Source organism: Lissotriton vulgaris, chromosome 7 (assembly GCF_964263255.1).
Source record: "Lissotriton vulgaris chromosome 7, aLisVul1.2, whole genome shotgun sequence".
NCBI lineage: Eukaryota > Metazoa > Chordata > Amphibia > Caudata > Salamandridae > Lissotriton > Lissotriton vulgaris.
The window spans coordinates 1,743,922,522-1,743,937,712 of record NC_141695.1 but is presented as its reverse complement, the minus strand read 5'-3'; the positions used below and the strand labels follow the sequence as shown (position 1 = coordinate 1,743,937,712).

Sequence of the window (15,191 nt, the reverse complement as noted above, 5' to 3'; positions counted from 1 at the left end):
AAGCGGTTTCTTTTGGTTTTTTGGCAATGTCCTTAACCGGAGAAGCAGGAGTCTTTTTTTGGCTCCGAACATTTTTTCGGCTCCGATGATTTTTTCGGCTCCGGTATATTTTTTGGATCCAATGGTTTTTTCGGTTCCAGTGGTCTTTTCGAATCCAAAGCGGGTTTGCTTGGTTCCAACCTGGGCTTCAGCGCCGGTGGTGTTGTCTTCTGCGATGCCGGTAGGTGTGTGCCGGCACCGTGGGAGGGCCGACTCGAGCCAGAGTCGCCTGAAGGCTTACTTAGCCGGGCCCGAAGGTGGGGCAGTAGAAGCAGTGTGTCGGTGTGCACCCGAGCCCGACGGTGGGACCGGAGCCTTCTTTGGATGTGTTGAGGAAGGGTAGGGGTCGACGGTCTTACTTTCGACCCGATGTGCTGGAGTGATGTCCTCGACTTCTGAATCTTCTGCTTCGGAGTTGCTGTCGACGCAGTGTTGTTCTGGGACGTCGACATCTTCTTCAAAGATGTCATCCGGAATCGGAGCTGAAGATCAAGCCATTGTTCTCCTAGCTCTTAGGTCCCGGATAGTCTTTTTGGAGTGGAAAGAGGCACAAGCGGAACAGTCTCTGATCTCGTGCTCCGGGGAGAGGCAAAGGTTACACATTTCATGAAGGTCGGTGTGGGGAAACTTTGACCCACATTGAGGACACTTTTTAACTGGCGTCCTTTCCATGAGCTGGAGTCGAGGCCTAGTAACGCCCGAAGGCCGTCGACGATGACCGGAATCAAAATCTTCGGTGTTGAAGAGTAGCATCGACTGGGAAAGCGTTCGAAACTGATTTTCTGTAAGTTGGTGAGGATTGCGTGCCGAAGGAAATCGGTTCCAACACGGAGTGCTGGAAACACATCCGAGCCCGGTGGCGGAAAAAAACAATCTGGGGATGGAGCAGATACCCATGCGCAGTATCATCCAAAGGAGGAGTCACCTATCCCCTGACTTCCAAAGACTTTCCTACAACAAAACAAACTGCAAACATCCGGGCCTGACACTAGGTGGCCATCTATGCACAGTGTGTAATCTGCAGCTCATATGCCTCGAACAAGCTTTACCAAAGATAAGTAACTTTTTCTTCCGATTGATACTTCTAACAGAGTCCTCACCTTAGTATAGATACTAAAATAGTACCTTCCTAGGTGGAGGGTCTGAGGAGTGAACTCAGACTAAAAGTACTGCAGGACCGAGCAGGCAAAGTGCCCTTCTACCCAGACCGGACTGTCAATGCAGTAATGCTTCCGAAACGTATGCAACTACTCACTTTGCAGCCTGGCAGATGTCAAGGATAGACGCTCCTCTTCCCAATGCAGCGGTAGCAGTCTTAGCCCTAGATGAATGGGCTCTCAGACTTTCCAGGGATGCTTCTTGGCCTGTGCTCAGCACATCTTGATGCAGGGTCCTCTTCTGCACAGCCTTCCCTTTCTTCGTCCAGAGAATCCCACAAAAAACAAATCATCCACACTGTTCCTTGGTACGATCGGTGTAAAACCTCAAAGCCTGTTTATGGCCCACGTGATGGATCCTCTCCTCTTTCGAGGGAGAGCCAAGAATGCTGGCAGAGTGATGCATTGCTTACCATGAAAATGAAGTGCCTTTACTGTAAATGATTTAAGGCTCAATGTACTGAAAACATCCAAACTAAACAAAATGTTTTGATCTCACATCTGTGAGTAGATTAATCCTTTATATTTTAGTGAATAATTTTTTCATAAGTTTGGTTTGTGATTTCACCAAATTTACAAGTTATAAGACCTTATATACACAACATTTACATTAATTACAACATCATAAGCCACAAAGAATTCTATACATTTACAACCAAAATTCATTCATAACTCAATCATCCTAAATCTCAAGCAACCACAGACACACATACAAATTTACACTGGAATATCACTATTCACAGAAAGCCATATATATGTAATATCACTATTCACAGAACGCCATATATATGTATATATGGCTTTCTGTGAATAGTGATATTCCAGTGTAAATCTGTATGTGTGTCTGTGGTTGCTTGAGATTTAGGATGATTAAGTTATGAATGAATTTTGATTGTAAATGTATAGAATTCTTTGTGGCTTATGATGTTGTAATTACTGTAAATGTTGTGTATATAAGGTCTTGTAACTTGTAGATTTGGTGAAATCACAAACCAAACTTATGAAAAAATTATTCACAAAAAAATAAAGGATTAAATCTACTCACAGATGTGAGATCAAGACATTTTGTTTAGTTCGGATGTTTTCAGTACATTGAGCCTTAAATCATTTACAGTATTGGCACTTCCTTTGTTATTTATCGCTTGTGGCTAAGCCGTGCTGTTGGGAGCCCTGACCCAGTGGTGGTTTTTCGTACCATGAAAATGAGTCACTACATGGCAAGAATGCTGCATGAGTCCTGAGCACCAACTTGTCAGCGTTAAAGGTGGTGAATTGTGGTTGCCCTGTAAGTGTCTGAATTTCACTCATATGACGAGCTGAAGTAATGACAATGAGGAAAAAGGTGTTTAGAGTCAGGAGAGGTAGTGAGCATCTTCGCATCAGCTTAAAGAGGGAACACCTAGAACACTAAAAAAGCATCCAGACCAAATTAGGATCCCACTGTGGCACCACCAACGATTTTGGAGGAAACATGTATCAAACCTTTTATAAATCTCCTAACTACTATCACGTGGCCCATAGGGACATTGTCGTTTTTCACTAACTTAGCATGAGCACGTTGCAGCTTGCCTGTAGCTTTTGCATAAGTTACTACACATTGTTGGACTTGGCCCTTCTGGCAGGTTCACCCCTGAACTTTTTGCCTGGTGTTAATAAATAATTATAGTGATTTCTGGTCTTTGCACACTTTGACACTGTGGCGCAGTGTAAAGTGCGTGCGCTCCCTGAGTGCGTGTGTGAGATTGGCCGGCCCTCCCATAGGAATGCATGGGGAATGTCTGTGTCCCTGGTAGTTCCTGATGCGTGAGGTGTGCATGCTCGAGTTTGGTATGTGCAAACTCGTGTGATTGAATGCTTCACAATGCCTTACACCTCTGAATGTGTTTTTTATGCATCATGTGTTTTCCTTCCTTACACCGCTGAATGTAGGTTCTGCATCATGTGTTCCTTTCCTGCACCTCTGAATGTTTTTAGGCATCATGTGTAATGTGCTTATACCTCTACAGGTATTGTGATACTTAGGTGGTTGTTCTTGCTAGTACAGGTGGTGCTAGTGAGGTCCTGGTTACCAGTAGTTACTGGTTGTGTGCTAAAGTGATTTTACATTCTATGTTCTATATACTAAGTGCTAGTTCTAAAAGTGCTGATTCCTGACAGTGGTCCAGGTGGCCCTGTCTTGTACATATCCCCTGTAAATTCTGCCCGTGCCTGTTGGCACATTGTAAAGTGTGTGTTTTTATCTAATGTGTTTTGGTGTAATACAAAGGCTATTTTTACATATAACCTTGTGTGGAGTTTCCTTTGTGGTGGGCCTTGGGTGCTGTTGCTGGGGTGCGTGCGCAAATACTTAACTCACATCGCCTCCAAGTTTAGAATTGCTGCTCGCGCCACGTTACCTAGAGGGTGAGCAGGGGTTATCTTGGCGTGTAACTCCCTTGCCCTGACTTGGGAGTGGTGGTCTCTGACTGACTTTGGTGCAAGCCCTGGCCAGCCAGGGACCCCCAATTCTAACACACATCTTTATTTCGGCAATACTTTAAATGATTGCTTTCACATGAGAACTCATCGCTGTGTTCGCTCTTTCCATGTTCCTGGGATGCTGACTGAACATTATGTGCAATGTCTAACAATGCCCCTTGTTATTTTGTTCTGGCCAGACCTTAGCCCATAGACAAAACATACCAATGCAGCTGTTGTTTGGACAGCATACTTGGGTTTTTAGTGGGGTACACGAATAGGTGACACACACTTGGAGAGGGACCTTTCCAGGGAGAAGAGCAAGACAGCACCTATGATGTAGATCTACCATCTATAGGCTGAAGTATGGGGTCTGCTGGCAAAGCCCGGAGATGATCTATTATATAAAAAATACTTATTCTTAGCACGGTTGAGGGATGTTATGCACTATAGTCGTTTCTCCATTGTCTTTTCATGACGACATCTCACTTCATGATGTATGGGCTAGCTGCTATACTGACAATATTTGTACTATGTATTTTCCTGCTTGTGGAGGCAGGTATACTGCATGTTAAGGCACGTTCGTTAAAATAAATATTTTAAACAATTTTGTGTCACTGTCAGATCTTATTGTGGACAAATACGAGAGAGTGAGCGAAAGGGTGTGTCTTCTTACCACGATTCCTGAGAGATCTGGGATTGTTGTGTTCTGGGGTGTCTAATCATTTGCTTCTCTGTGAGTGAGTACACTATAGCTAGTCGGTCCTGGGTTTATGGGTACTAATGTGGTAGGAAGACCCAGTCCTATACACCAAGGTCTCATACCCCTGTGCATAATTCTGTATTTGTGCACAATCCCTGCAACACTGCAAGGTGATGTAAAACAAGGACAGTAGGTCTGGCAAACACAGAAAGGGCCACCAAATATCAATTAATAGTGAACACTGCAAGGCCATGCTGGGACAAAGATAAAGCAAACAAAAGAATATCTGACAACTTTGCTTGTAAAAAGTTAGTAATACAAATGTCAAGCCAGGCCAAAGCTTTGTGCTGGTACCTGGCATTAAGGGAAAGGATGCCTGGCAGCACAGCCACTCCTTCAGCTGGCAGAGCAAACGCAATCAATTGCTGCCAATCAATCTCCACACATGTAGGTGTAGGTTGTGAAGATTCAGGCAGACGTCAGTAGCCTGTTACAGATTGTTTGGAGGACAGACATTGAAGCCCAGAAGCTGCAGGTAGCATCCTTTCCTTATCCAATATGGAGCTACTAGTATGACTTGAGCCCGGTCAATCTTGATCTTTTTCAGAACCAGGGGCAGGCGAGCCAGGGGCAGGCGCGCGAGAGGCAAGAAGGCATACAGGAGTTATGGCTGGGATGTAAAACAGAAAGCATTGCCTAAAAATTATTCTGGAGGAAATTCGAAATTGCAAATCGTTTGACACTGTAGTTTGACAGTGGTAAAATCATCTAGCCAAAGTTCTCCCCACTGTTGGACGAGACCCTTGCCACCTCGGGATGTAGTCCTCACTAGTGATTTGCCAGATGCCACCAGCTTAGCTCATCTGCTCTAGTATTCAGTCAGATGAATAGTCTGCAACTCTAAAAGAGCAATATGGGGCTAGGCTTCCATCTGGCATCAGTTTTGGGCGGGGAAGTGAAAGGGGCCTGCCGTTGTACCCATTGCAGATTGTGAGCAGCGCCTCCAAGTTCTGGATGTTATCTGTAAGATTTCCTTGATGCTGTATCCAGTGGAACTTTAGATTCCATTGCAGAGCCCACATGTGCCACCCTGACGGAGCCGACAAAGAAGATGCAAGAGGTTAAGAAGCCACAAATCATCAGAGCTGCCTCCTACCAGAGATTCAGAACCGAGGCTCAAACATCAAGATCCTGGACCAAATGTCCTGGATACGTTACGGTGGAGGGAATGCCCAGAGCTGCATTGTGTCCAGAATAGATCCAGAGAATGGAAGTCTCTGCAAAAGAGTCAAGTGTAACTTTGGCTCCTTGATAATGAACCCCAATGATGTCAGGAGGTTCACAGTCGCCTTATGGTGGTCTACCACTGACTGTGGCAAGCTCGCCTTCAGCCATTCGTCAAGTTAGGCAAAAAGTGGTATCCCCAACCCATAATGGTAGGCAGCGACCACCAGTACCTCTGTAAAAAACCCAAGGGGCGCTGGTAAGGCAGACGAGGAACATGGCAAACTGAAAATGCACCTGACCTACCGTGAACCACAAAGAACGTTTGTGGGACTGCAGGGCAGCTATATGAAAAAATACTGGAAGCCATTTGGAGCAATAGTTCAAAATGGACCATAGACCCCGACCTCCTTCAGCACAAGGAAATAAGATTGGTAAACTATTGGGGCTGATTATATGTAAAAATTGTAGGACCTTTACGATGTTCATAACAATATCTGAGATATCTCTGGTGTGGAAGTATGCATTCTTCAGACATATGGTCACCAAACAATAGTTCTCAATAAAGGAATCACCCGTGAAGGATTGTAATTTGGAACATATGAGCCACGATGAGCTTGCAGACAAATTGCAGGTCCAGTATAGGTCTTGGTGTTCGATCTTGTTGTGGTATCAGAAGGTTCACAGAGTATACCCTTGTGTTTATTCTATGACCTGTCTGAGAAGTCGTCTTTTCTCTACTTTATGTTCAAGAACCTATGAGCAGTGTTTTGTAGTTTTGTTTCTTTGTCTTCATTGTTGGTTGTTTCTCTATCAAATCTATACAATATTGTATGCTAGGTGTATCATCTACTTGCCTGTCTTTATGGAGTCCCACTTGATTAGAGAGTCCATTATTTGGACATGATGTGTGCATCGCTTTGTGTTTGAGGCAAACCCCCCAGAGATAGTTTTGCCCTCTTGCTTTCCCTCTACCTAAACAAAAACGAGTAGAACTATGTTGATTTCTGCCTCCGACTGAAAAGACGAACCATGATTTTGTCTTGAAATTGTGTTGAATAACACAATCTCTTGATGGCTAAACACCCTTATTAAAAGCTTCCTCACATCTGCAAGGCTCCCATAGCCACCTCATTGGCCTTCATCATGTGTTCAGGGGACTGACCAACTTCCACTTCAAAAAGATGGTCCTGTGAAGGAAATTGCCAGTGATGTTGACCTGAACCTCTGGCTAAAACCCCTAGTTTGAAAAGTGCCATCTAAATTGTCCTGTCCATATGTATTTTTTCTTCCCTGGAAGGACAGATCGGCCAGAAGGGGATCTAAACTTTTCCCTTTGCTTCATGGACTTGGAGTCCTCAATGTGCGTCTTAATCCCAAACGGTTTAGGTACTTTAGACCAGGTTTATGTCCACTGAAGTGACTGCTTCTTTTCATGAGTTTGACTGTCTCTGTATCAAGCACCTTTTTCCTCTTTTCTATGTTGAGGGCCTCCAATATCTCTTAATTTTCAGCTGTCTTCGATATGGCTTTTTTCTCTTTTGAGGTTGAGGACCTCTTTCTTCTTTTTAGCTCAATGGTCATCAGAGGTCAAGACGATGACCTTAGGAAATGTTTGCTCCAACGGCCTGTTTGGACATGGAAGGCTCGGATTAGTCAACACCCTTTGTGACTGACTGATCGTTCAACAGCAAGGGTTTGCCTTTGTAACATTTTAAAAGTTTATGACTTTGGTATTTTCTAGGAAGACTTGAACGACTTTTCGATCAACAGCTCCAGAGGTACTTTTATTGGAAACATTGAAGACTTAGGGGCTTTTCATGAAGAATATTTTCAGAAATAATTTCTTTTTCCTCAACATCATACTCAGAAATTTCATCAGACACCATAATCTGAGTATATTCTCCCTAACCCTCCTCGGATGCTAAATCATCCTCTTCTCTTTCCTGACTTGTGTTTAATAGGTATATTTTAGACTAATGTGCCAAAAGTAAGTTCTCTCCAGTTCAGGCTTTCGGTTAAAATTAATAATAGCAATATTAATCCTTCAACGTTTGGTCTCTACAAAGGAAGAACAGGCACAGGCATGTTTGTTAATGGCAGACCTTTAGGTGGAGTTCAGACAGAACTTGAACAACATGCTCAACACGAAATGGAGTTAAGTCTCATATATAACACTTTCCTTATATATATTCTGCAAAATTGTTGAACTAAAGGAAGAGACCTAATTTCATCAAAATTGCATCAATCGTCTGTCATTGGTCTGATTTTCTTCTGAAATCTCAATATCACTACTAACTTTAAGCGTCTTCAGTAGAAGCCCTCTCTACGCACTACTGAAAGCTCTAATAAGGATGTCACATACTGAAGATTTGCGGCCTTATAGGTGGTGCAAGTGAATCAATCTGGCTTCACCTATGTCAAAATCCAAAGAAAGAAAGTTTTCTGTTTTTAAACTTGGGAGCAATTACTTAACCAACCACTTAATAACAGTATGAGGCACAGCAGACAGATATAGATAGTCATGCTGCAAAACTAGGAGTTTTCTTTAGTTCATGTCAGTTGTGTCAGATCATAGCATTAAAATTGTTGTACTTAAAAGGTTTGAAAACACTTTTCAATAAATAAATTCTTACCTGTTATATAAAAGTATCTGCATGTTTTGATTAGCAATCATGTTTAACTCCAGAAACAGTGCAAACAAAACAACTCTATGATCTGCCAACTGTAAACTTCCACACATCCTGGATGTAACCAGTACAACAGAAAGAGATCCATTAGCTCTTTGAAGTATGGAAGTAGCAAACAGGTGGAAGGTGGGTAAGAAACATTGGATGAGTGTCTATACCAGCATTTCTATGCCAAATGTAGCATTTTATGTAATCTTGGACTTCTTTGAGAGAAAAGCATTTAACTTCTGTAAACATCATATTAGGCAGCAAATTACTTAAGTGTCAAGTCCCTGTGTGGTTAATAAATCACATGCAGAACTGCATCATTCCATGCCTCGCCCCCTTACATAAAAATCCCACCAGGGAATCATGGGCTATTGCTGATTTAGAACTATTAGGAATAGGGAAGCCTCCTCTTCACAAGTCGACGTTTCGAGAAATGCAACACGACTCCTCCTCAGATACTCCAACTCAGAGGTTTCATGGGCTATTGAAAAGACCAGGCAGGCGTGGAACAACAAAGATTGGGCAGTGGGGAAAATTTGCAGGGGTCGAAGCTAAGCTGAAACGGTCTCACTGGGGTTTTTTGCAGGATCCAAGCAAGGGTGGGCTATAGAGAAGCAGAACAGTCACTTCATATGCCAACTGAGCCGAGTACTGTCATTAAGAGAATTACAGCAGGTCTATAACTAAAGCCTAATATCAGAAAAGGTTCCCACGTTCAGGCAGGAATGGCATCATTGTATGGATTTGGGAAAGGACTGATTTAGAAGTGAAATACCAAAGCATGTGCAAAGGGCACATATGTATTCCTGTAAGCTGAAGTGCTTCCATCACTCCAAACCCTGCATCTCGGATTCTTTTCACTGAAAGAAATTAAGCCACATCTACACCTCCACAAGAACAGGTTTTGCATTGCTTCAAAAGCTGGTCTCTATCAGGGGCACAGAGCCAGGGATAGCAACTAATAAAACTATGGTTGTGACTAGCTGACTTTTACTCTCATACTACATGTAACAGAGAAGAGAACTGATGACGTGAACACATATTTAGTCTTCAGGGGACTGCTTCTGCAGGAACCTTAGACCTATGTCCAAGATCTGTTCTCTCAGCACCAGAACGCTGTAATCAGGAAGTAGTGTATACTGACCCCATTATAGGTTTCTTCGGAACCCATCCTGCCACCCTTGGAAGTGGCTGCTGCCTCAGGCAGTGCTCATATCCAGGGAAACTGCCAGCACGTCCACCTGCAAGAGCAAGAACGGAGTTGTCAGCCCATCTGAGAATACACAGCACTAAGGTGGCTAAAGTGTGCAATGGCTGAGGGAAACAAAGCATGACAGAGGCGTGGGGGGGGGGGGGGGTGGAAATAGGTGCAATGGAGGATGTACATTCATTAGTGTATATATTGAGTGGTCCAAGTTATGGGAGCCGGGGGAAGAATGTTGGTGTCAGGGGGAAGAAATGACTGACTGTGAAAAGCACACCCAGGGGGAGGGGTTTACACCTGCAATGTATAAGGGATAGTTTGATGTATATTAGAGTACAAGAAGATGGGTGGTGTGGGTCAGAGAAGGACAGAGGTATACAGAAGTGGCCCTGCAACAACCAGTCGCAGAACTGGCGAGGACATATGAAAAGAAAGACGTTTGAAGCCTAGAGTGCTTGAAATGTAGAGCGTTCTTATGACGAGTAAACAGCAAGCTGCTGACAATCTTGGCACATGGAGAGAATGTTTACAAGACATAGCTCTAAAGCAGTGTTGCAAGAGCACATTAGCTTCGCTAATTTACTCAACCATGTAAGAGCCCACATGCTTGAGTTGGAATAGCTATGGCACCTCCCTTCATCATGATATTGACAACAGGACACAAAAAACAGTCTTTTTGCAAGAGGGAAAAGGTGCACACTCAGATCATTTTGCAAGAACCCTATAGCTGCATAGGGAAACTAGGCACTGATCAGAGCGGAGAATGAATCCAGCCACTTATAAGCAAGGCTGACAAAGCAATGCTTTGGCTTTGAAAAGTACAAAGGCACAGGCAATATACATGGACACATAATCCAGGCAAGCAGGACGGTTACAGGCTTTAATGTGCACACCAAAGAAGATGCATACATGAGCTGAGTGTGCACGCATGCAACATACAAACAGACATCCAATAGAAGGAGAACTCACAAGTCCGGTATAAAGCAAGCAAGTCCATACATAATTACCAAGGGGCCGAGAGTCATTTATAACACCTTGAGCCGGCAATTGATTTCAATTAATGGTAAAGCAGAACTGTATTCAATAACGCAGTACTCTGTTGGCTAAACCCGCAGCATTTGGCAATCTGGCAGCTATGCTCATGTACAAGTAGACAAACCAGTTGAGTAGAAAGAAAAACAAGCATTGGAAATGCAATAGGTCTCGCACCATTAGAGTTAGTGCTTTTAGAATTGTTTATGGGTTTTTTTGTAAATGTTTAGCATTTTTGTTTCCTGTAGCCAATGCTAAAGTATTACAAATAAAAAAAGCCATAAACATTTCTAAAAGCTCTAACTGAAATGGTCTGAGAACTATTGCACTGTGTGAGGGTGAGGGTGAGTGAGGGTGAGTGAGGGTGAGTGAGGGTGAGTGAGGGTGAGTGAGGGTGAGTGAGGGTGAGTGAGGGTGAGTGAGGGTGAGGGGTTGAGGGTGAGTGAGAGTGAGGGGTTGAGGGTGAGGGGTTGAGGGTGAGTGAGAGTGAGGGTGAGTGAGAATGAGTGAGGGTGAGTGAGGGTGGGTGAGGGGTTGAGGGTGAGGTGTTGGAGGTGAGTGAGGGTGAGTGAGGGTGAGTGAGGGTGAGTGAGGTGTTGAGGGTGAGTGAGGGTGAGTGAGGGTGAGGGTGAGTGAGGGTGAGGGTGAGTGAGGGTGAGGGTGAGGGTGAGTGAGGGTGAGGGTGAGTGTGAGTGAGGGTGAGGGTGAGTGAGGGTGAGTGAGGGTGAGGGTGAGTGAGGGTGAGGGTGAGTGAGGGTGAGTGAGGGTGAGGGTGGGTGAGTGAGGGTGAGGGTGAGTGAGAGTGAGGGTGAGTGAGAGTGAGGGTGAGTGAGAGTGAGGGGTTGAGGGTGAGGGGTTGAGGGTGAGGGGTTGAGGGTGAGGGGTTGAGGGTGAGGGGTTGAGGGTGAGGGGTTGAGGGTGAGGGGTTGAGGGTGAGTGAGGATGAGTGAGAGTGAGGGTGAGTGAGGGGTTGAGGGTGAGGGGTTGAGGGTGAGGGAGGGTTTGAGGGTGAGGGGTTGAGGGTGAGTGAGGGTGAGGGTGAGTGAGGGTGAGGGGTTGAGGGTGAGTGAGGGTGAGTGAGGATGAGTGAGGGTGAGTGAGGGGTTGAGGGTGAGTGAGGGGTTGAGGGTGAGTGAGGGGTTGAGGGTGAGTGAGGGGTTGAGGGTGAGGGGTTGAGGGTGAGGGGTTGAGGGTGAGGGGTTGAGGGTGAGGGGTTGAGGGTGAGGGGTTGAGGGTGAGGGGTTGAGGGTGAGGGGTTGAGGGTGAGGGGTTGAGGGTGAGGGGTTGAGGGTGAGGGGTTGAGGGTGAGGGGTTGAGGGTGAGGGGTTGAGGGTGAGGGGTTGAGGGTGAGGGGTTGAGGGTGAGGGGTTGAGGGTGAGGGGTTGAGGGTGAGGGGTTGAGGGTGAGGGGTTGAGGGTGAGGGGTTGAGGGTGAGGGGTTGAGGGTGAGGGGTTGAGGGTGAGGGGTTGAGGGTGAGGGGTTGAGGGTGAGGGGTTGAGGGTGAGGGGTTGAGGGTGAGGGGTTGAGGGTGAGGGGTTGAGGGTGAATGAGGATGAGTGAGAGTGAGGGTGAGTGAGGGGTTGAGGGTGAGGGGTTGAGGGTGAGTGAGGGTTTGAGGGTGAGGGGTTGAGGGTGAGTGAGGGTGAGGGTGAGTGAGGGTGAGGGGTTGAGGGTGAGTGAGGGTGAGTGAGGGTGAGTGAGGGGTTGAGGGTGAGTGAGGGTGAGTGAGGATGAGTGAGGGTGAGTGAGGGGTTGAGGGTGAGTGATGGTCAGGGTGAGTGATGGTCAGGGTGAGTGAGGGTCAGGGTGAGTGAGGGTGAGGGTGAGTGATGGTCAGGGTGAGTGAGGGTGAGTGAGGGTGAGTTTGAGGGGTTGAGGGTGGGTGAGGGTGAGGGGTTGAGGGTGGGTGAGGGTGAGGGGTTGAGGGTGAGTGAGGTTGAGGGTGAGTGAGGGTGAGGGTGAGGGGTTGAGGGTGAGGGGTTGAGGGTGAGGGGTTGAGGGTGAGGGGTTGAGGGTGAGGGGTTGAGGGTGAGGGGGTGAGGGGTTAAGGGTGAGGGGTTAAGGGTGAGGGGTTAAGGGTGAGGGGTTAAGGGTGAGGGGTTGAGGGTGAGGGGTTGAGGGTGAGGGGTTAAGGGTGAGGGGTTAAGGGTGAGGGGTTAAGGGTGAGGGGTTGAGGGTGAGGGGTTGAGGGTGAGTGAGGGTGAGGGGTTGAGGGTGAGGGGTTGAGGGTGAGGGGTTGAGGGTGAGGGGTTGAGGGTGAGTGAGGGTGAGGGGTTGAGGGTGGGTGAGTGAGGGTGAGGGGTTGAGGGTGAGTGAGTGAGGGTGAGGGGTTGAGGGTGAGTGAGGGTGAGGGGTTGACGGTGAGTGAGGTTGAGGGTGGTTGAGTGAGGGTGAGTGAGAGTGAGAGTGAGAGTGAGAGTGAGAGTGAGAGTGAGAGTGAGAGTGAGGGTGAGGGTGAGAGTGAGGGTGAGTGAGGGTGAGTGAGGGTGAGTGAGGGTGAGTGAGGGTGAGTGAGGGTGAGTGAGGGTGAGTGAGGGTGAGGGGCTGAGGGTGAGTGAGGATGAGTGAGGGTGAGTGAGGGGTTGAGGGTGAGGGGTTGAGGGTGAGGGGTTGAGGGTGAGGGGTTGAGGGTGAGGGGTTGAGGGTGAGTGAGGGTGAGGGGTTGAGGGTGAGTGAGGGGTTGAGGGTGAGGGGTTAAGGGTGAGGGGTTGAGGGTGAGGGGTTGAGGGTGAGTGAGGGTGAGGGGTTGAGGGTGGGTGAGGGTGAGGGGTTGAGGGTGGGTGAGTGAGGGTGAGGGGTTGAGGGTGGGTGAGTGAGGGTGAGGGGTTGAGGGTGAGTGAGTGAGGGTGAGGGGTTGAGGGTGAGTGAGGGTGAGGGGTTGACGGTGAGTGAGGTTGAGGGTGGTTGAGTGAGGATGAGTGAGAGTGAGGGTGAGTGAGGGGTTGAGGGTGAGGGGTTGAGGGTGAGGGGTTGAGGGTGAGTGAGTGAGGGTGAGGGGTTGAGGGTGAGTGAGGGTGAGTGAGGGTGAGTGAGGGTGAGTGAGGGTGAGGGGCTGAGGGTGAGTGAGGATGAGTGAGGGTGAGTGAGGGGTTGAGGGTGAGGGGTTGAGGGTGAGGGGTTGAGGGTGAGGGGTTGAGGGTGAGGGGTTGAGGGTGAGGGGTTGAGGGTGAGTGAGGGTGAGGGGTTGAGGGTGAGTGAGGGGTTGAGGGTGAGTGAGGATGAGTGAGAGTGAGGGTGAGTGAGGATGAGTGAGAGTGAGGGTGAGTGAGGATGAGTGAGAGTGAGGGTGAGTGAGGGGTTGAGGGTGAGTGAGGGGTTGAGGGTGAGTGAGGGGTTGAGGGTGAGTGATGGTCAGGGTGAGTGAGGGTGAGGGTGGGTGAGGGGTTGAGGGTGAGTGAGGGTGAGTTTGAGGGGTTGAGGGTGGGTGAGGGTGGGTGAGGGTGAGTGAGGGTGAGGGGTTGAGGGTGAGTGAGGGTGAGTGAGGGTGAGGGGCTGAGGGTGAGGGGTTGAGGGTGAGGGGTTGAGGGTGAGTGAGGGTGAGGGGTTGAGGGTGAGTGAGGGTGAGTTTGAGGGGTTGAGGGTGGGTGAGGGTGAGTGAGGGTGAGGGTGAGTGAGGGTGAGAGGGTGAGTGAGGGTGAGTGAGGGTGAGGGGTTGAGGGTGAGGGGTTGAGGGTGGGTGAGGGTGAGGGGTTGAGGGTGAGTGAGGGTGAGGGGTTGAGGGGGAGGGGTTGAGGGTGAGTGAGGGTGAGGGGTTGAGAGTGATACCAGTGACTGCCATACTAGGAATGAAAATATCAGGGAATTGCCTGGTAGACGAAACAACTAACCACGCTAACAGAAAAATGTGTAATCTGAATTTCTCCATCAAAAATTAAAAAAAGTGGGTCTTTGCAAAAAAATCCCATCAATGAACCAGTGGACATTACCCACGCAACTATCATATCTTCCTGCCAAGTCAGGCAAGCTCTTGCCACACTACACATTTCGTTTCCAGGTCCATATCTCTGAAAACAAGTTAGAAAAATCAACAGCCCCCCGGATATACAATACTGTAGGCTAGCAGGTCAAACACGGTGGATTTCAAGAGATTGTACCAACGGCTCATGCAGCGAGACAAGTCGATGAACGAAGGCTTTAAGAGCCAACTTCTTGCTTTACAAAACGTATATGGATATCTACAGCAAGTGGAAAGAGCAAGACGCATGCAGACCCCCTGTCATTTACATGCAGACAAATCTTACCACCTCCCCAATAAGTAATACATCTTGATAAACCATCCACAGGACAGCTCTGCTTCAATAGTTACGTATTTATTTCAAATTGTGTGAGACCACAGCTTTTAGATTATCCGCCCCCCTCATCTAAGGAATGTATGAAATTACAAACGCTTCTTGCAACGATACCCTGTATTACTCAAGATGATAGGCACGTCTATAAAACCCCGTAGTGACTGGACCTACTGCCACCACCGTAAGTGCATTTATGACCAGTGAAAATAACCGCATTAGGGGTTAAGAAAGCACTATCAGAGCAGGTATTAAAAGGGGGTGTGATAAGAACTACCGAAGCTTATGTTCGTTAGACATTGAATGGAATGCAAGACACAAGCAAGGTGGCGAATGCTTCTATGCAAACTAGCCGGCATCCCCGTATAGGTTAAACCACGTTTTAAAGGTAAAACGAACCAAACCACTGAG

General features: G+C 47.3%; 1 protein-coding gene across 7 annotated transcripts in view; it reads right to left on the bottom strand.

Annotated features, from left to right (window-relative positions):
• ARHGEF1 (Rho guanine nucleotide exchange factor 1) overlaps positions 1–15,191 on the bottom strand; it is a 520,185-nt gene that overhangs the window by 341,210 nt on the left and 163,784 nt on the right. For all 7 annotated transcript variants that reach the window (XM_086933027.1, XM_086933031.1, XM_086933029.1 and 4 more), the window contains exon 2: positions 9,403–9,499. In XM_086933027.1, the coding sequence (XP_086789153.1) occupies positions 9,403–9,429 (27 nt within the window). In that variant the 5' untranslated portion in view covers positions 9,430–9,499. The remainder of the gene's footprint in view (positions 1–9,402; positions 9,500–15,191) is intronic.